Below are 21786 nucleotides of genomic sequence, written 5' to 3'. Positions count from 1 at the left end.
TAGTGGAGCAGCAGAGCAGTGGAGCACCCTTTCCCCCAGGGTTACAAACCTCCTGGTGGGGCCTGGAGTTCTCCTGGAATTACAGCTAGTTTCCAGGCTACAGAAATTAGTTCCCATTAATAAAATGGCAGCTTTGGAGGACAGACTTTATGGTATAGCAATAGCATAGAATCTAATAGTCCTTCCCCAAGGAATACCCTCAAATCTTCAGGATTATTCTCTCTGTGAGTTTCACCCACTGGTTGTCTTCTTTTGTGTATGCATGTCCCCTTTTTGGGCTTCTTCACTGTGGGCGTGTGCATTTATGTTCCCAATCCCACTTCCTTTTGTGTGTGAATGTATGCTTGGCTCCACCTGCTATAGCAGCCATTTTAGCAGTACCCTCCTCTCTGACTCAAAATTCAGGTTCAGAAAGGTTGGGGACTGCAAAAATAGAGTATGACCCTGGAAGTCCTAGATTCAACCCCCCCCCCCTCTATCTTGAAAGCTTATGGGCTAGTCACCCTCTCTGAGCCTAACTTCAGTCCCAGCACTGAGATACAGCTCAGTAGGATACTATGGCTGATAGTATCAAAGGCCACAGAGAGATCCAGCAGAACTATCAGGGTCACATTCCCCCTGTCTAGTTCTTAGTAGAGATAACTAGGCAAGGTGCCTAAAGCAGTCACCTTGTTTCAAACCCCGGCCTAAAGGCTGATTGAAAAGGCACCAGAAAATCTTCCAAGAGAACCTGCAACTGAAAAGCAACCACCTGCTCAAGCATATTCCACAAAGCACTATACAAATAAATAAATGCAAACTTAGCTAGGCTAGGGCAGCATCATATTCATAGTGATATATTCCAGCTGATCCAGCATCGCATATTTAAGCTAGAGATGGCATGGACTGACTTCCTTGCCTTTAAGGCTGACCTTAGAAAAGCTTCACTCAGAAATGGCTGGAATCTCACACAGAATTCCCATCTCAAAGACTGGCTCTACATTGAAGCTATAAATCTGCAATTGTAGCTAATAAAATACTCCTTTGTACAATGTGTAGAGAGTTACAAACTGCTACCATGATGAATACATCTATTTTCTAAATACTTCTTGACTTCTACTTTCTGAGAAGGCACAGAGCTGTTCCACAAGGAGAGGCCATCCATTCTAGCCCCATTCAAGGATGAATGACAAAAAAAATTGGAACAAATTATAGCTGCTGTGGAATCCTACTTACTATAGGAGGGTATTTGTAGAGAGGGGCATTGCCAAAATGGATCTCAGCCATTGACTGCATATCAGCATCTCTTGCATTCACCAGTCGCAAGTAAAGCTCTGCCTTGCCAGCCTGCAAGAGAAAATAATGCCTGGTCTCAATAAAAACAGAAGCAAAACTAACCCAAGGAGAGGTGAAATCTTATGCTTTGGTTTGGCTAAAGAGTTCTGATAATGAGTCATTCACCTGGAAATATTTGTGAAGAAGAAAAATAGGTTTTTATATTCCCCTTTTTTATACTTTAAGGAGTTTCAAAGCCACTTACAATTACTTTTCCCTTCCTCTCCCACAACAGTTACCTTGTGAAATAGGTGTGGCTGAAAGAGTTCTGAGATAACTGTGACTGGCCCAAGGTCATCCAGCAGGCTTCACAAGGAGGAGTGGAGAATCATACCCAGTTCTCCAGATTAGAGTCCACTGCTCTTAAACACTACACCACACTGGCTTGTTATAAGGAAATGAGGCTGGGAAGTTTCCACACAGGTGGAATGGAGAAAGGGGAAAGTCACAACTAAAACAGAAATTTATGGTTCACCACAAACTTGATGTAGAAGGAGCAACTGTGTGAGTAAGGAGCTTGCTCTGGTTTTTAGACAGCCTTCTTCAGTTCTTGTTAATGGTTCTTACCTGGGGCACACCATTTAACTGTTCTGCTGTTAGGCCTGGCTTCACAGGAAGCACTCGGACAGGGACCTTCCAGTACCCACTCAACACTTGGTGCAGGTGGTCAAAGAGGTGGATTTTGGCCCATCCCCTGGGGGTCAAATGCTGGATCTCCTGCCCATAAGCATCAAGGCCTCCAGAGGCTTGAAGCTCAGTTATGAGGGCAATCGAAGTTGAAGGGAGAACTCTGAAAAAAACAGTTACAAACAAAGGCAATCCACACCAACAAAACTACTTCCCCCCCTTGCAAATCCTGTTCTAGGGTCTATATTTTTAAAGTGGTGCTGGAGTATAGACTTCCACCCTTTCAATTACCTACATTTAGTCTAAAAAGAAGACACAGAATCCAAAAGCTGTAAAACAGGGTAAAATGGGCTGAAAACAATTTTAGAGACACACTAAACCCCAGAGTACATAGATCACTGTTTTCGAATGGTTTTCTTGGAGTAATTCCACCCCCCAAAAATATTTATGCCATATCTTTCCAGAGATGTAAGGTGGCTTACAACAGTAGATATTCAAACAGTAAAACACTAAGGATAAAAACAGCTGCAAAAAACCCAGAGAAAAATGCAATCAATGGTGTCATCCTGAATAGAGTCACACCCTTCTGGACTCAGAAAGATGTAACTCAGTTTAGGATTTCACTAAAACCATTTAAACTGGCATCAGATAAGAATTGCCTATTAAAACAACCATGGGATAAAAGGAGGAATAATAATAGAAAAGAGGAAATGAATCTGAAAGCTCTGGAAGAGTATAACTACATTCACCTACCTTCTGAAAGTGAGTAAATACAGCCACAAGAAAGTAGGAAGATTTATTTACTTTAGGCATTATTTACAGCAGAAAAATTATACATACATTCAATACATAAATTAAAAATGCCAACAGGGAATGGCTACCCAAATAATGGCCTGCTGAAGAACAGACCTCATGGAAACAGCTGTTGAAACTCACCTTGGGACTGGCTGCCTGGCAGCTAAAATGGCATTGCTCCCTCTCTGTCCACCCATCACATGATCAGAGGATTGCCCCATATCAGACAAGACAATGGGCAGTGAGGTGGATTTGCCCAACTCTTGCCCATTACGGTACAGGCCAGAAACCAGGCAAACCTGGTAGAATGTGGGATCCAGTCCCAAAAGGAAGTCATAGAATATCACAAAACCAGACCTGCAGAAAGGAAAGCATTTGTCACACTCATGTAAGAGCTGGCATTGCCACTTCCTCAGAGATGGCAGAAATCTAGAAGTCTCTGCTACAGATCAATCACCATGTGCTTAGATGGAATGTTAACAGGATAGAAAAGAAGATAAGAGTGGGTTTTATACCCAGTCCTTCACTAGCTGAAGGAGTCTCAGAGCAGCTTACAGTCACCTTCCCTTCCTCTCATCACAACAGAAACCCTGTGAGGTAGGTGGGGTTGAGAGAGCTGTGAATGACCCAAGGTCACCCAGCTGGCTTTATGTGGAGGAGTGGGGAACCAAACCCAGTTCTCCAGATTAGAATCCACTGCTCTTAACACTACACCAAACTGGCTCTCTGAACATATTCACAAAGTGACTATCCAAACGATCTATGCAAGACTGCAGTCCAATCTTCTCAGGAAGGAGTGTAAGTCTTTTAAACTAGGTTACCAGCAGTAACAGCACTGACTTACGCTGGATCATATGGAGCTGGTCCCAGGGCATCAGTGGGATCCAAGAAGTACCGGCTCACAACTGTGGCAGATGATACCATAGGGTTCTGTATTATGCAGAAATTTAATGGAGAGTTTTAAAGATACCAAACATTATACAAGGCAAATATCAGCCCTAATTCCCAAAGGAATTATGAGCCTTACTCTCTCAAGGAAACTATTAATTCCTTAACACAATGGTTTAAAAATTAACCTCTGGACAAAGTGGCCAGTATATCTGTTGCTAGAGGAGCATAAAGCCCTCGGCGTATTATCTAGCCTTTCAGTACACAGCAAACACTTTTTTACTAGTTATCTAATCTTCACATGTGAAAATAAGCTTTCATGTGTATTTGTGTGTCTCCTAGAACTGGACTGGAGAGGATTATAAAATATGGCCCCATGGTGAAACACTAGAGTGCCCGCCCCCCAAGATCTATTTGTATGACCATATATGGCAGGCATGAAAAAACCCCTATACATTAGTTTATTTAGAAAATGTATATAGTGCCTTTCCAAAGACCCACTTTAGGGAATGCGCAAGTAGGGATGTGAAAAAAGAAAAAAAGAAGAAGTAAAATTTGGATTCAGGTGCAAAAGAATTCAGGGGGGTGGGTTCTGAATATCCCAAAATATCAGATTCAGCGGCTGAATCTGATTGGGGAGATATTTGGCTATTCCCAAATTTATAGCTCTATCATACCCTATGGGCCACTGAAGTCAATGGCAAAACATAGGGTATAATGTAGGGGGGCTGGGAGGGCAGGAGTTTGAGGGAGAGACACCAAATTTGCAGGGCATCTGCAGGAGCCACTCTCTCAAAGAACCCCAAGTTTCAAAAAGATTGGACCAGGGGGTCCAATTCTAGGGGCACCCAAAAAGGGTGCCCCCATTCCCCATGATTTTCTATGGCGGGGGAAAAGGTGTAAGTTCAATCATTTTTTCAATCATTTTATTTATATCCCGCCCTCCCCGCTGAAGCAGGCTCAGGGCGGCTGTTGTGGGAACATTAACACTGATGAGGAGGGGGTTTGAGGTAGAGGCACCAAATTTGCGGTGTAGCTGCAGGAGTCTCTCCCCCCAGAGAACTCCCAGATTCCAAAATGATTGGACCAGGTGTTCCCATAAGAACATAAGAGAAGCCATGTTGGATCAGGCCAGTGGCCTGTCCAGTCCAACACTCTGTGTCACACAGTGGCAAAAAAAATAAACAAACAAATCAGGTGCCATCAGGAGGTCCATCAGTAGGGCCAGGACACTATAAGCCCTCCCACTGTTGCCCCCACAAGCATCAAGAATACAGAGCATCACTGCCCCAGACAAAGAGTTCCATCAATACCCTGTGGCTAGAAGCCACTAATGGAATTCTGCTCCATATGTTTATCCAACACCCAACCATTCTATGGGACCCCAAAGTGGTTACCTCCTTTCCTCATATTGTTTCCTATGATGGGAAAAACTTGCAAACGCAGTCAGCAATCAGATTCTCCTAGAGAATCTCTGCAGTCGAAAGTCAACTGTGGTGAGGATGTTTGTTTGCAAGAAGCATAACAGTGCTATGTGCCCAGCAGAACAAGTGTCACTGTGGCAGTGCCAGTGCCACACACAGGACTTTAGTTCAAATCTGAGAATCTTTCTGAAATACAAACTTGGGGGGTGCTTTCTGCAAGGACTGTAGCACAGAAACAGTGCATTGAATGTACTGGTGCTAAGCAGCAGAGCCCTGTGCCAACCTAATAGTGATCAGCCCAGTGGTACAACCCTACCAACTACTGCCCAGCAACTGACCCCTGTGCCCTTGTGCCCTGGGAATACCAAAAGATGAATGGACACAGATCTGAAATCAAGATTCACAAAGCTGAGCAACCTTTTTTACTGCAGCATCATTCTAGAAACAGACTGGAACGCGAGATTGCTGAATTATAATCTTTACATTAATTGCAAAACTCAGGGCAATGGAACCCCTTCAATCTTCTGTTCCAGTGTAGTTCTAAAGAGAAACATTGTTATAGATGGATCCTATTTCAGCAACATAAACAATCTTCAAAAGGAATCTCCCCTTGAGAAAAAAAAGTCCTCACCATGGTACCAATTGAAAAAGTGGAGTCAGGAAGTCCTGGAAGGCGCTCAGGGGGCAGAAGTGGCAATTGTGGAGCTATAGGAGGGGGGAGGATGGGTGGGGACCCTCTCTTGGGCTGCTGTGGCCTCCTTTCTGTGTCATCTCTCAGTCTGCCCATCTCAGTGTGCAGCTGAGCCATTTCTGCCATATGTACTTGCTGGAGCTCAGCCAGTTGCTTGTCCAAATACCCTGGTGAAAAGGGACATGGAGAAGAATATTCAACAGAGGGGAACTCATTAGTGAGGTACCATGACCTGAATGCTGTGAGCAAATGACAGATTTCCAGAGAAGACACTTCAGTGACCATACTGGGAAAAGGTTTAATGTTATGAGGTGGAACAAAAGCCAGACATTTATTCCATTGGCATCCTGGCATTTTATTGGAGCCAGTACAAAGGCCTGTTCCTACTGTTTCTGCTTAATTTACAAAAGGCCATAGTTGTTGCAATAGCATTCATATGAAGTCTACAGAACAGCTACTGAGACAAGATTCTTTGGAAATATGGCCCCTTCAAACATTTGAGGGAAGTCTTTTTCCATCAGCAACTCCTGCCCCCCCCCCAAATATGGATAAAGTCATCTTAGCAAGTATGTGGTGGGAATCACATGGAACAAGGACCTTTTGGGACACCCTAGTAAGTATCGTGTCTTTATATCAGCCAAACTGAATCATACAGTGGAACACTCAGACTATCTTGCAACTCATCCCTTCTCTTTTTCAGGAGACTGATATGAAAACTGAATCTGTATACAACAAAATGAGCTGCAGTAAATGAATACATAGGTAAATAGCTATGGACTGTTTTGTCCCATAGCTTGGCTCAAAACAAAGCTCCCCACATTAAAATGTATGTCAATCTGCCAAAATCCTAATTGATTGGGCTAGAATAAGAATAACCCATCACTCCACCAATCTCATGGGTTATTATTACAAATCTCTAGTCTCCCTGGCAACATCTTTGACAAAATAGACTGGGGACCATACCATCCTCCTTTCTCCATCTGCCCCTTAGGATCTTCTGCTTGAATATTTCATCTTCTAACCGCTGATTCTCCAGCTCAGCAGCCAGAAGTTCAGAATGCAAACCCCATGGGTAGGTATTTGGGTTACCTTCATGTTCTACAATGGCAGGAAGGAAAAGCAATCAGGAAGTAAAAGAGGAGGGAAGAATATGCTAAAGTGTTTGGGTTAACATAACAAACACATAGTCCATGGGCATCTTATAGGCTAACAAAAATACGGCAGCTTGAGTTTTCATAGGAAAGATCTGCCTTTATTTCATGGTTTTCCCTAGCCTCCCAGGGGTGAGACTTGGCATAATATGGGAACACTGAGCACAGCTGAATTAAAGGAAGATATGCAAATGCTAGATTTATGGTCTGAACGAGACAGTTCTGCTCTCCTAGCCTGTGGCATAAAAACTAAGCTTAAGGAGAAGGTTGCAGGGAAACAGAACTCACTCTTCTTTCTGCTGTTGTGATCAGGCCTGGCTCCGCCTTTCTCCAGTTCTATGGCCTCTACCTGCAGCTCATACATCTGGTTGAGGATGTTGTGATCATTGTTTCCACTCTGTGCATATGCCAGATACAGAGCCCTGCAGGGAACATGCAAAGTAATTATCAAATCTCTCACAGCATCCCTATATTATTTATTCCTTGCAGAGGATTACATGCCTTAATTGGTAGTATCACAGACAGAAATACAACAGGAGATTAAAAAAAATAATGCTAGGGCCAATGGTGCAGAATCAGGTAAAATATACTTTATTCATTAAACTTCTAAAAATTCCCTATGCATTTTGCCAACGGGCTTCATCAGGGGAATCTGTTTGTTTTGCAGTACTACTGCATCATCAACCCTGGCCTTATTTTTTAATCTCCTGTGACTGGTATGGCTCTTTATCTACTTGTTACTAGCAGAAATCCAACAACGACAACTTTGTATAGCATGAAAATGAAAGAATGGAGAAAGCTGCATTTGTTTTATCCAGCTGTTAAGGGCTCAATGGTGGGGGAGGAGGAACATGGCAACCCTTCTGACTGTCCAATAGATAAATAATTTTTCCTTTCTCACCCAGCAAAAAGTGCCACCAGTCAACCCACTCAGAATTGTAAATTGTAAGAGTTCCCTCAAATGTAGAAAAGTTTCACAGGCAGCAAACAAGGAAAAATATAACCAATCAACATTCATATAAATTATTTCTGTTGGCATTTGTCTGTTCCTCTTCCCACTGTCTCAGCTCACTGTATCTCTGAAGAGAGAGGTCCAACAGCTGCAGGAAATGGCAAAAGCCTGAGGGAGACCTTCTTTCCCATTTTGTCAGCACTGCTTGCCTTTATATTGGTGGGAGGTTCTGGTTTGCTTCTAAAAAAAATGGAACAGGAAAAGTAAGGATATGTATAAAGGCTTCCTTATTTTTTCCTTCTTCACTCAGTGATGCTGTTTGGATCTCTACTTCACTATCTCTGAAAATTATGGATGATTGGATGGATCTTCTCAGTCCTGGACCTTTGCAGACCTCCTCCTTTGCAGGCCTTGGTTCCCATAACAGGATCATAACGACTGGGAGTGATCTTCTAAGCCCTGTGATCTCCAAGATGGCAGCCATATGATGTATGCTACGGTGCTTGCTAACATGCAGGCCTTTTTTTGTAGCAGGAACTCCTTTGCATATTAGGCCACACACGCCTGATGTAGCCAATCCTCCTGGAGCTTACATTAGGCCCTGTACTAAGAACCCTGTAAGCTCTTGGAGGATTGGCTACATTGGGGGGGGGCTAATATGCAAAGGAGTTCCTGCTACAAAAAAGCCCTGTGATATGGATAAAGACAGGTCTCTTGTGCACCACACCCAACCTTAAAAAAGCACAAGGCTATAAAGCAGACCATGTCAGCAATTGCTCAGACACATGATACAAAAATAGACTATGTCAACAATCGTTCAGACATATGACCAGGCTGCAAAAATGCCTTGCCAGCATTCCATAACAATTGGAAAGTACCAGATATTATTCAAGGGCTATGTCTGCAAATAGACTATTTTTCGCTTTCCGCATATATTAATCATGCATGACGCAAAGGGCAAGAAAACGTCCATATAGGGAGAAGATAAGAAACCAACGTCGGTCATAGGTTAGATTGGGAGCCCTCCGTCTTGGGCCTGATTGGCCAGAGGGACAGATAGGGGACGTGGTGTCGGGAGTCTTATATTGAGCTGGGTTGTATCCCAGACTTCAGAGACCGCACCTATCTTGGGTGCTTTCTCTCCATGCTTTGCAAAACATGTACTCCAAATAAAAGCCTGCTTGTTGCTGACAACTTTGTCTTGGTGTTTTCCTGGTGAGATGAAAACTACCCATAACAACTTGGTGTCAGAAGTGGGATTGTGTCCTTTTTGGACCGGAGGCCCTACTGGAGATTTGCGGCTTCGCCCTCCGTTGACCCACTGGCAGGAGAACGTGAGTATTTTGCTTGAGGGGGGCCCCTGGTACCCTTGTTGGAACCAGCCTTGGCGACTTGTTTGCTTTCCCCGCCGTGGGGCCAAGAACCCATATGGCAGTAACAACCAGGTCACCAGAGAGGAATCGAGGAGAGGCCTCGACAGATTCCTGATGAGTAATTTTGGTAAAGTTAGAACACCTTAGGAACACAATGGATAATAAGGCTTCAAAGACGTCAGTGAAAAAGGATCTCGTGGGGGACGCCCCATCTGGATGGAAACAGATAGATATTCCTAAGGATACCCCCTTGGGGCAGATTTGTGCCCAATGGGAGATCACTGGAGGAGCCAGTGGATTGTCGAAAGAGGAAATGGTGCCTCTTTCGACTCAGGTGTGGCCATAATTGCCACTGATTTCAGGACATAGGTGGCTGAAATTTGGAACATGGGATCATTCTTTGGGCAGAAAGATCCATATTTCTTTGCTGAAATTACCCAGTCAGCTGGCAGCCATGGAAATTCCGTACATTTTAGAATGGGTGGATTTTGTACAGCAGATATAAAGGACACGGCCGCCCCCTCCCCTTCGGCTCCCACTTCGGCCGAGTGGGACCCGTTGGACCATCTGCCTCCTCCCTATATTTCGCCTCCAATTCCTGGGCCAGACCCGGACCCGAGGAGAAGGAGGCCGAGGGAGGAGGAAGAAGAAGGATGAGACCCCTGGGGCAATGATTCCCGGGGAACACAGTAATTTGAGAAAAGAACTAAGAGATTTACAGGTCAGAGAGAGAGAGGGTGGGGAGTGCCCCAACCAGCCTCTGAGAATGAGGAGGACGTCCGAGAGGGCTCGGTGAGCCTTTTAAATTTTTTGGCCCAAAAGGGGTTGGGGGTGGCGAAGAAAAAGGTACAATTTTGCCAGCCCCAGGTAAAATATGTGGGACATTTATTAAGGGAGGGAAAGAAGCTCCTGGATCCCAAGAGAGTCCAGGGGACCCAAGACCTGCCCCTCCCCCTTACCAAGGGACAATTACGAGGATTTCTGGGCTCAGTAGATTTTTGTGGAATTTGGATAGAGGGGTTTGCGGCTAGGACCTTCCCCCTTACCAGCCAATTAAAGGATGAGTGGCCTGACAGATTGGAATGGACCAGGGCTGAGGAGGGGGCATGCTAAAAATTGAAATCTAGCCTCCTCTCTGCCCCAGCTTTAGGGTTCCCCAACATGTGGAAGCCCTTTCACCTACATATAAACACCCAAAAAGAGTTTGTGATTGCGGCCATGACCCAAAAGAAAGGGGAGGTGGAACAACTGATGGCTTATTTTTCCCGCATGTTAGACCCCGTTGTATAGTGATGGCCCTGCTGCCTGCAGGACTGTGCAGATGCCGCTCAGGCAGTAAAAATGGCTAGGAAATGTGTGTGTCAGGGAGTCCTGATGGTGCATTCCCCCCACCAAATCCGAATCATTTTAACTCACACTGCAAGGCAGTCGATGACAGATGCCCAACTTCTCCAATTAGAGGCAATCTTTTTGGAACGCCCTGATCTAATCCTAGCCACCTCAGAAGGACCTAGTCCGGTGTTAGGACTATCCCCAGGAACAGACAAAAAAAGGAGGCTGGAACATTGTTGTATAGATATAGTGGGATTACAGACCAAAATCAGGGAAGACCTGGAAGAAACCCCCATTTTGGGGGCAACAGATGTATTTGTAGACAGATCCTCCAGGGTGATTGGGAAACAATACAGCAATATGCCATAGCAAAGGGAGGAGGACAAGAAATCAAATCGTGATCCCTTCCCCCATCCATGTCGGCCCAAACAGCTGAACTAGTGGCAGTCCAGAGAGCTTTAGAGCTATTCAAGGGAAAAAGTGTAACTATCTATTCAGATTTTAAATATGCGTGTGGGGTAGTGCATGTGTTTGGGAAAGCTGGGAGGAAAAAGGACTGCTGAGCTCCCAAGGGAAATCTGTGGCCCATGTAGGCATCATCAAAAGGCTGTTGGGAGCACTAACGGGACCGGCCCAGTGGCCGTAATTCATGTGAAAGGACATCAAAAGGGGTCCAGCCCTGAGGCACAGGGAAACCGATGGGCAAATGAGCATGCCAAGTTGGATGCCCTAGGACCCCCGGTCCCAACAGCCTTTTTGGCCACCCTCATCCCCCAAGGACTGGATCCGGAACCCCCTTTCGTATATACTCAAAAGGAAAGAGAAAAGGCTCATGCCCAGGGGGCTCGGGAGGATAGAGGGAATTGAAGCTGTTACAAAGGTGTAAGCTAATGGTGTGGAGGTCTAGATGTTAGAATTCTTCATGCTGCTTGCCACTGGTGCTAATGTCAAAGACCTCAGCAGAGAAAAGGCTTACACATATTTATGAAGGTGATGAAGTATGTTGGGGATTGTAATAATGAATGTCGCTGTTTTCTATTTTGTCCACTCGCAGGAAACAGGGTCTCATTCATCAGACCCCTCCATTGGAGGTATCAGTCCATTGTGTGTTGCCTGGAGATTGGGTGCTTCTGAGGAAGTGGAGGGATGAACCGTTACAACCCAACTGGGAGGGACCATTTCTTGTCCTCCTAGTGATGGAGACTGCCGTTCAAAACAGCTGAGGGCGGTTGGGTGCATTACTCCCATGTGAAGGTCATCCCAGCCCCTGACAAAGCCAGTACTCCAGACTGGACTGCAAACGTAGACCCTGAAAACCCTTTAAAACTAACATTGAGGAAAACTAACCTAGCTGACGGTGATGTTTCAATTTCCCCTGCAAAACTGCCAACAAAATGACGATGGGAGGTGGAGCCCTTGGGAGAGACTCCAAAGGTTTGCGTGGCAATTTGACGACCCACTCCAAAATCCCTATGGGCCTAGCCTAAAATGGGAGGGAGACGTATGCCAGTTTTATAGGGAAAGGATTTGGAAGCACGGAGAGGGAGAGAGACAGATTTACTGGGGTCGGGTAGAGTTTCAACATAGAAACCATGAAAAACCCCAAGGGGGGGGAGATCAGGTTTTATTTTCAAAAACAAGCAGGAGACCCAATTGAGGGGAGGTTGTGGGAACGTTCCCAGGAAGGGCTATGTCCCTCCATCCCCTACCTGCTAGAAAACACTGAAGAGTCCTGGTTTTGGCACTTCTTGTATTGTGCCAAGTGTCCAAATTCAGGTAACCTTTTACCCGAAGACACAGAGAACTCCTCAGAGGAAGACGACCCTTAGGGGTCCCCCTATAATTCTGTTATTTTAAGATTTAATCATGCATGCTTCAAAAGTTTTTATCACCGTGCTTTGTTGTATTGTTGCCAGTGTGCCAATATATTGTAATTGTACAGCTAGATGTATTAAATGCTGGGAAATGCAGGGGTTGAAAAAAACTGCTACATATTAATATAAGAAAAATGCCTGAAAGCTGTATAAAACCTAAGACCCAGACAGTTTGTACGGAGTGAAGAATTTCCTATTATCAGGCAGAAATGATCAGGCAGGGTCAATTGGAACAATAATTGGTAGAGGGAGAGCCAGCTGCCTAGTGGCATCATGGGCATGCTGGCCCGCTGATTCAAAATCAGGCCAGAAAAAAATGTCCACCCCTAAGCCCAAACTGGTTCAAGAGAACAAGCAAGTTCTGTATGACACTGAATTTAATGAGGCTCAAGATGAAAAGTTTGTCATTCCAGAGCCTGGCAGCAAACTTTTCATAGCCCTAGCTGGGCAAATAGCTGCCTCACTAAATATTTCAAACTGCTGGGTGAGCGGAGGCCTACTCATGAGTGAAAGGAGGTCCTGCCCACTGACCTAGTTCAGTGCGGATGTTGCTAGTTAACAACACTAAAGAAGAACCATGATTATGTTAGATCAAAACGTTCCCTGGATATTGGAGGTAAGCAGTGGGGAGATGAATGGCCCCCACAGTGGATTATTGAATATTATGGCCTGGCTACTTGGGCACAGGATGGGTCTTGGAGATATAGAACCCTTGTGTATATGCTTAACCACATTATTAGATTACAGGCTGTGGTAGAAATCATAACCAATCAGACTCAGATGTGTGCTGCCATATATCAAAATCGCTTGGCTCTAGATTATTTACTAGCTGAAGAAAGTGGAGTCTGTGAAAAATTTAATCTCACAAATTGCTGTCTTAATATAGATGATAATGGAAAGGTTGTGCAGGATATAGCATCAGAGATTTGCAGAATTGCTCGTGTGCTGGTCCAAACTTGAACTGGAGTGTTGGATGAAGGGGGGTGGCTAGGGGGTTTGTTTGCAAATTGAAAACAGGCCCTGTTAATGGGATTATTGATTTTAGGGGGTTTGATGATGTTGCCTTGTTTGATCCCGGTCATTCGATCTATGATAACCAAGGCTGTGGAGGCAGCCATAGGAAACCAAGATCCTATTAAGCTTCTACACTTACAGGCCATAAAACAAAAGTGCCCAAATCTCCCCCTCCCGAATCCCCCCTTCCCAGGACGAGGAGAGATTGAATTTACTGAGGATACTGATTATGCAACAATAATTGTGGAAATAGAGGAGGAAGAATGATTGAGTGGTGCCCAAGATAAATGAGTCAAAAGAAAAAGGGGGGATTGATATGGATAAAGACAGATCTCTTGTGCACCACACCCAACCTTAGAAAAGCACAAGGCTATAAAGCAGACCATGTCAGCAATTGCTCAGACACATGATACAAAAATAGACTATGTCAGCAATCATTTAGACATATGACCAGGCTGTAAAAATGCCTTGCCAGCATTCCATAACAATTGGAAAGTACCAGATATTATTCAAGGGCTATGTCTGCAAATAGACTATTTTTCGCTTTCCGCATATATTAATCATGCATGTCGCAAAGGGCAAGAAAATGTCCATATAGGGAGAAGATAAGAAACCAACGTTGGTCATAGGTTAGATTGGGAGCCCTCCGTCTTGGGCCTGATTGGCCAGAGGGACAGATAGGGGACGTGGTGTCGGGAGCCTTAAATTGAGCTGGGTTGTATCCCAGACTTGAGACCGACCTATCTTGGGTGCTTTCTCTCCATGCTTTGCAAAACATGTACTCCAAATAAAAGCCTGCTTGTTGCTGACCACCTTGCCTTGGTGTTTTTCTGATGAGACGAAAACTACCCATAACACCTGCTAACATGACACCCGCTTGTTTCTCCCCCAAAGTGGCCCTTTACCTTGGGGAGGACACAATTCGGGCTTTCTTTCTCCTCATTGGAATAGGAGGTACTTCAGAGCAATCCAGAGGCTTAATTTTTGGATCTGCAAGGAGCACTCATTGGGAAACAAATGGCACATTGAGGATAATGCTTCTCTAAGAACCCCCCAACAATTTGTGATCACTCTATCCATAGCAGACATTCTGAAAGTGCCTAGAGATTCAACAAGCCTAGGGATTCCTGTTCTCTAGCCCCATGACACACATACCCTGGCGGAGTTGCATCTACTGTAATGGAGCCTTACTTGTTCTTTGTTGTTGTTCTCTGTTGCTGCAGAAGTCCAATCTGCTCCTGCAAGGCATCCAAAGCAAGCAGATTCTTCCCTTCCTGTTTTTTTAGCTCCACCAGCAGGTGCTCAATGTGAGATGCAGCTGAATTTCCTAACTTCATCTCTGACAAGTGCCTATGGATCTCTGGACAAATAAAAATTGGCTGCAGAATAGTGGTGCATCTGAGTTACATCAATTGATATTATCTGGAACCCCCTATTCAGAATACCATAAGTCATCTTGCATCACAGCCCTGATCCATCTGACTGAGGACCTCTGTTTCTGTGCTGGGTTAATATGTTCTCTCTGGTCTACTTCTTAAAAAATTATGAGGTGGTAAATGACTGCTCAGCTGTATTGCTCAGATACAAGTGAAGGCTCATGTGATGCAATTGTTCCCCAGGAGAATTGTTTCCCGGGAGAAAGATTTCTACATGTAGAAAACAAGAAAGTCAGGGAAAAGACAAGGCTATAAACCTTCTCCCTAATATTTTAATTTTTAGGTACAACAAATACTGTTGTACAAAAGAGCACCTGTAGTCAAAAATAGTACAGATTTGTGAGGACCTGGTTTCCACATTATACACTTGCATAGTTGAAGCCTTGCTACACACTACAAAGTCCTCATGTTTGTTGGTAGACAGCATGAGGCCATATCAAATGTGCTAAAGGATGTTTTGTGCCTCCCAGATGCACACCAGTCTTTTTCTGCTCACGACTGCAGCATGTAGAAAAAAACAGTTTCAGGATCCCCACCCCACCACATTTTTGCATCCTTAAACCATTCCAAGCTGCTGCTGTTGGCTCCACTTACAAGAATTATGTGTAGCTGTATAAGCAACATGATTCCGCAGTGGAGACAATAATGGCTTCAGGGGGCAGTTATAAGATGCAAAAATGGAACTTGAATAAGGGTAAGACTAAAATGGCTCCTCCCTGCACACCCTTGCTACTGGCACAAAGGGGTTGGCATGCTTCTGGGAGGTCCACAATTCCTATCAAGTAGCTGACATAAAGTCCTCAACTTGAACTCTCTGGAACATAGTGCAATGAGACAATTTCTACATATAAAACTACAACTGGCAGCCTAAGTCTTACTTTTGGGCAAGTTCTTTGTATCTAGCTGCACCTCCTGATCTTTTCTAGGACTTGTGAGGTGATAAGCCCTGTGTGCCAGTCCCTGGCTTTTCCTTCTAAGTGAAGAATGGTTGTTCATTCTTAGCTTTCATGCTGTTCAGTTCAGGACACTCACCAAAACTGACCTAAGCACAAGAGGCATTTACAGGAATCTGATAATACAGTATATGCTCCAATTTTCTCCTACCATCCCTTTGCTGTTCCAGATACTGGTTCCTGGCCTGGATATCTGCCAACTGATGTTCATGTGCTTCTGCCATTTGCTGCTGGCGCTGCCAGAATTCCTGCTGATGGAGCATTTGGTGTCTGTTCTCATCCTAAGAGACAAGAAAAAGGAACTTTAACACTAAAATCAGTAATCCCTCAGAGCTAAGTGATCCTTAAAGATAGTGGTTGCCTTCCTCCTCCACTGAATCCTCACAATAACCACTTTGTGGGGGGTAGGTTAGGCCAAGAGATTATGAGAAGTCCATGACCGAGAGAGGAATCTGAACCAGGTCACCCCCAGTTCCCAGTCCTACACTCTAACCACAATGCCACACCAGCCCTCTATTAGTCCACTTCTGTGGATAGAAGGGATTTACATCTTACCCCTTTTGCAGCCCAAAATGCCCCCTGAAATGTTGCTCCTGAGGGACAGGTAACCCCCAAGAACAGCTGGGAGGGAAGTCAAAGGGAATCAGCAAAAATCCTCTGTGGGATCTAAGTCGACATGTGAAAAGTTAAGTGTGAATTCTTGAAGAGAAGATCTCAACATGTCCTCTACTGGAAGACCTGTGTGATGTATTGGCTTGGATGTGGGAAATGCAGGTTCAAATACTCGTCCATCTGCATAAGCCGGTGTGGTACAGTAGAGTGCTGGATTAGGGCTGGGGGTGCCCATGTTCAGATTCCAACTCAGCTTCTTCAGGAGACACTGCAAAGGGCTTTTGAGGAGGTTTGAATAGCAGTCATCTTTTTAAGCAAGAAGGGATATGGAGCTTGCTATTTTATATTTGGTTTTAGCTGGCAATGTTTTAACTATTATTGTAAGCCACCCTGAAAACAAAAGGAAAGGCAGGATATACATGGTTTAATAATTAAAAAAGTACTTGCATAAACAAAACCATCCTGGGAAACCTTGGGCCAGTCACTTCCACTAATCCTGGTCTAGTTCACAGAGTTGCTATGAGGATGAAACAGCAGAGGAAAGAATCATTTATGCCACTATGTCCATTTGGTGGAGGGGTGGGATACAAATATGATTGGCCGATGGCCTTGTGCAAATTAGTCTCTGAACCAGGCATCCCCAAGTGTAATGTCCGTCAACAACTTTTCTTGTGTCCATCAAATGTTTTTTAAAAGAAGCTGGGGCTAAATGGGGCTTTCACCCAATAGGGCTTCTGATCTGCTTTGCAGATTAAAAAGCATCCTGTTAAACAGTGTTAAAATGTTGAAGAATTACTATTAGAACTACATACAACCTTGCTTGCTGACATTTTATGGTTGGCTCCACTTTCTATGGCAGCCATATTGTGATTGCACCAACTGCCCTGTGTCAGAATTCCAAATGTGTCTACATGCTCGATAGGTTGGGGACCCCTGCTCTAAGCCTACTATACTTCTGAAGAGCAAGATCTGACAGGATTTCTAAGGTCAATATGAAGGCAACTTTGACTCTCTAAAGCTTATACCCTTGAAATCTTGTTGGCATTTAAGGGGCTACTGGACTAGAATCTTGCTCTTCTACAGATCAACAGAGTGACCATCTGAAAATACCTGCGAAGATTGCTGCAAAACAAAAATCCAAGTGCTTTTGGTTTAGGGTTATTGCACTTGCTGAGCACCTGAAGTGTAATACTTTGTCCATCAGACAATAAGATATTTAGCCCATGAATTGTGTTGTGATGGCTGTGCGGAATGGTCTTGCATGAATGTCATAAGCACCTACTGAACACTCTTTGTGATTAATAGGGATTAATTATACAATTCAACCCCCATGCTCACCAACTTGTGAACCTTTTATTTTAACTTCATTTTATTATTATTTATTTCCTTCATTTATACACCAGTTTTCTCCCCAGTGGGGGCTACAAATGGTTTACATTTCTCCAATCTGTCCTCACAGCAGGGTAGAATAGGTTGAACATCTGTGACTGACCCAAGGTCAACCAGCAATCTTCCATTGCAGAATGCGATTTGAATTTGAGTCTCTCTGATCCTAGTTCAACACTTTAACAATTGCATTATGCTGGCTTTAAGGTTTCTTTAAGCCATGTTCCCATATGCATTTGGATGTGAGGAAATGTCTAAAAGAGAACTGTGTGGCAAGTAGCTTCATGTGACAATTACCCTGTATGCAAATATTTCATGCGCCGTTCTGGCTATTTTAATCACATCATTGTAATCTAGAATTAAAATTGCTGGGACCATATATGGAGCTGCTTGTTATAAACCACTTGTCACATAGCCTATATGACTGTTATAGCAAGACATTTATAATGCTGCAGAACTGATGTATAAATGGGGACTAGTTATTTGAAGACTGAAATCTGCCCTGTTGTACACCTTGAACATCCTCTGTCCATGTTTTTTCTGTAAGTGTCAAATCCCCAAAAGGCTATTCCGATGTAGCACATAATAGAAAGAGAAAAAAACCAATTTCTTACATATTTTAGTTGAAAGATAAACTTGGGCAATTAGGTTTTCAACAGACATTTTAAATGCAGTGGATGAAGCTAATTGTTGGTCTGGTGGAAGAAAATTCCATGCATTGGGAGTAGCAACAATGAAGCACTGGAGGTGAAATGGGTTAGTACTGGAAGGAGCAGAGATAAAAATTAAGATTTAAAGGCAAGTTAGCAAAATCCAGGAAGAAAGAGAAAACCAGGGAATCTTCGTCTCACTGAAGTCATCAATGAGGTTGCCCCCTGACGTCCTCTGTGTTCTCAACAGTAAGTCACACCCCTGGTACACTGCAGAACGCAGGGGGATAAAATGAAAACTCACATGACTTGAGCAAGTTTGGTGGCAGTTTCAGGACAAGCTACAAGGACATCTTATAGGATACTTATGAAATCATATGAGAAAGCCGTGAAAACAGCGAACAAGGAATTCTCCACTTCCATTGAGTCTGCCAGCTTATGCCCAGCACAATTATTTAAAGTAATTTGGTTTTTGACATCACTGACAAAAGGGAGCCAAAATAATAGGAATCTGGCTATCAGCTGTGAGGCTTTTGCAAGTTTTTCTCAGACAAGGTTCTGTTGCTCCACTGCAACCTGCCACCCAATTTCGACACAGTAAGTGAACTGGAGGCCCTTGGCCATCTTTGGATTCAGTCTTTGAGACCTTCTCAGCCTGCTCTCTTCTGCTGATGCTGACAGAGACCTGAGTACTGTCAGATCCACCATGTGCCTCCTTGACCTGTGCCCTTCGTGGCTGGTTAAGGCAGGTGATGAGAGGATACAAGGCCTGCTGACAGATATTGTCAACTTGTCTTTGGTGACAGGGGCTTATCTGGAGAGCCTCAAGGAGACCATGATCATACCATTCTTGAAGAAACCATCCTTGGATCCTTTGAATCCTGCCATTTACCACCCAGCGTCAAACTTACAGTTGCCGGGCAAGGAAACTGAAAGAGTGGTATCTGAACAGTTGCATAATTTTCTACGTGAAACATCAGCATTGGATCCATTCCACTCTGACTTCTGCCCTGGCCATGGGAGGGATATGGTGTTGTTTGCCTTGACAGACGATCTCCTCAGATAGCTGGACTGAGGCGAGTTGGTGCTACTATTACTGTTAGATCTGACAGCAGTGTTCAACACTGTCAATTATGATCTCATGACCCACTGCCTTGCTGACGTAGGAGTTTGGGAGTGACCATTCAGTGGCTTGCCTCTTTCTTCCATAGACTACTATAATTCCCTCTACACTGGCCTGCCCCTGAGACTGACCCAGAAACTCCAACTGATCTAGAATGTGGCGGTGAGAGTCCTGATGGGAATGCCACAGGCAGCACATATACGACCTGTGCTGTGCCAGCTACACTGGCTCCCAGTGGAGTACGGAGTGAAGGTTTTTGGTATTGACCTATAAGGCCTTGAGCAGTCAGGGACCAATGTATCTATGGGACCTCCTTTGATATGTCCCTTGGAGGGCACTGAACTCTCAAGATAGCAATCTGTTAGTAGTCCCTAGCCCTAAAGATGTATGGCTGTCCTCAACAAGGGCCAAGGTCTTTTTGGTCCTGGCCCCAACATGGTGGAATTCTCTGCCAAATTCCACCAGGGTTCTGTGGGACCTTATGCTATTCACTTGCCATCTGTTCTTAAATGTTTACATGTTCTGAAATGTATTTTAACTATGTTTTATTGTAATGTTTTAATAATATTGTAAATTGGCTAGAGCCCTGCAGTAGCAGGGATTGGGCAATCCATAAATGTAATAAATACTACTAATAATAATAATGCAATGGACAGAGGAACTGAGAGTAGAAAACAGGGCTTTAAGAATGGAAGCAGAAAGTAAACTAGAGGAATGTTATAATACAGTAAACAATAAATTTGTATTTTTTGCTTAATATTTCAAAACCAAAGCCCTTTGCTAGAACTGTATTGTTTTGTCTTGCAACTCCTGCAAGCTTTTTTCTTTTTCTTCTAAAGTCCTCAGACACTCGGCTTCACCTTTGCCTGGGAAGTCTTGAATGTAGGAAGTGTATCCTCTAGGGGCATCCTCAATTTGTAGAACTGTGAAAAGGAAATAGAATTCCTTTAGTATCATACCCCACCTCTAGGCATTGGTTAGGGTTACCAACTTTTTCCTGCCAATAGTCCTGTGCCTTTAATAGCTGTGTAACAATACACAATCTTTTCTATCACTGTACTGCAAGGTCTAAAAAAACTTTGCCTGCTGAATATCTATTTGACATAAAACAAACAATTATCAGTGCTTGCTTGCTTCCTCTCTTGTTTGAATATGTTTGAGTAAAAGGTAGCAATCAAATTTCTCTGCTAGTCTATACACAATCATTTGGGCAACCATGTTGTGATGTATAGTACAATCCTATGTGGAGTTACTCCTCATAAACCCATTGACTTCAGCAGATTTAGAAAACTGTAACTCTTGAGATTGCACTGAAATGTTGTAATTCCTCAGACAGCATGCTTAACATGAGACTGCAGTGCACTGCCTCTTACTCATCCCCAGAGGTCATTTTGTAGAAAAATAGGCGGTGGAGCTCATCCAGGGATTGTTTTACAGCCACACATACTATTCAATGGACAAGGAGGTGGAACCCTCAGGAGGAGGAGGAGGAACTCTCAGAAAGGTTCAGGAGCTGCACTCCTGTGAATCCGAGATCTGCTCATCCCACATTTTTAATGAAAAAAGTTTGAGATCAGTGACATCTTTAAAGCCAACAAAGTTGTATTCTGGGTATAAACTTACCCAGAATAAAACTGGGTATAAGCTTATACCCAGAGTAAAACTTAATTGATCTTTAAGGTGCTACTGGACTCAAATTTCATTCTGCTGCTTCAGACCAATGTGGCTACCCACCTAAACACATTTTTAATAATTACCAGGTGGTGATGAGGTGCAATCTCAATGTATTTTGGAGACTTGCTGAATAATTTACCAGACTCACCCATATCAAATATATCAGCTTGCAACGGCTTAGCTTCATTACTGCCAGGACAAAATTGTCAAGTGAATAACATTAATATGATACTTTATTTACACCATGTAATCAGAGATGCCTAGTTTAGCTTCTTTAATTATCTAGTAATAATCTCTAGTAGAATCACAGCACTCTCACTAGGTGTTCAGCATGAAAATGTATTACTCTTGGCATAGAAGAAAAGAGACGTACAACTGCTGACTTTGGCTGGGTAGCTGTTTTGGTCTGAAGCAATAGAACAAAATCTGAGTCCAGTGTTTATTAACTCTTGACATAAAATTAGACACTGATACTATCCTTTAGCTCCAAATTGCAAAGGAAAGATGTTGTGAAGAA

The 21786-nt window shown here is 43.7% G+C and overlaps 1 protein-coding gene across 1 annotated transcript in view; it reads right to left on the bottom strand.

Annotated features, from left to right (window-relative positions):
- Window positions 1-21786, bottom strand: part of CCDC17 (coiled-coil domain containing 17) — a 37239-nt gene that overhangs the window by 2419 nt on the left and 13034 nt on the right. Inside the window, exons 3-13 of the mRNA XM_060231703.1 lie at window positions 20456-20518; window positions 15976-16105; window positions 14627-14795; window positions 7963-8082; window positions 7179-7312; window positions 6703-6837; window positions 5680-5906; window positions 3581-3666; window positions 2878-3093; window positions 1882-2104; window positions 1216-1326 (exon numbers count right to left, since the gene is read on the bottom strand). Of these exons, the coding sequence (XP_060087686.1) occupies window positions 1216-1326; window positions 1882-2104; window positions 2878-3093; window positions 3581-3666; window positions 5680-5906; window positions 6703-6837; window positions 7179-7312; window positions 7963-8082; window positions 14627-14795; window positions 15976-16105; window positions 20456-20518 (1614 nt within the window). The remainder of the gene's footprint in view (window positions 1-1215; window positions 1327-1881; window positions 2105-2877; window positions 3094-3580; window positions 3667-5679; window positions 5907-6702; window positions 6838-7178; window positions 7313-7962; window positions 8083-14626; window positions 14796-15975; window positions 16106-20455; window positions 20519-21786) is intronic.

This window comes from Heteronotia binoei, chromosome 2 (genome assembly GCF_032191835.1).
Source record: "Heteronotia binoei isolate CCM8104 ecotype False Entrance Well chromosome 2, APGP_CSIRO_Hbin_v1, whole genome shotgun sequence".
Taxonomy (NCBI): domain Eukaryota; kingdom Metazoa; phylum Chordata; class Lepidosauria; order Squamata; family Gekkonidae; genus Heteronotia; species Heteronotia binoei.
This window is presented reverse-complemented; position numbering and strand designations above follow the sequence as displayed.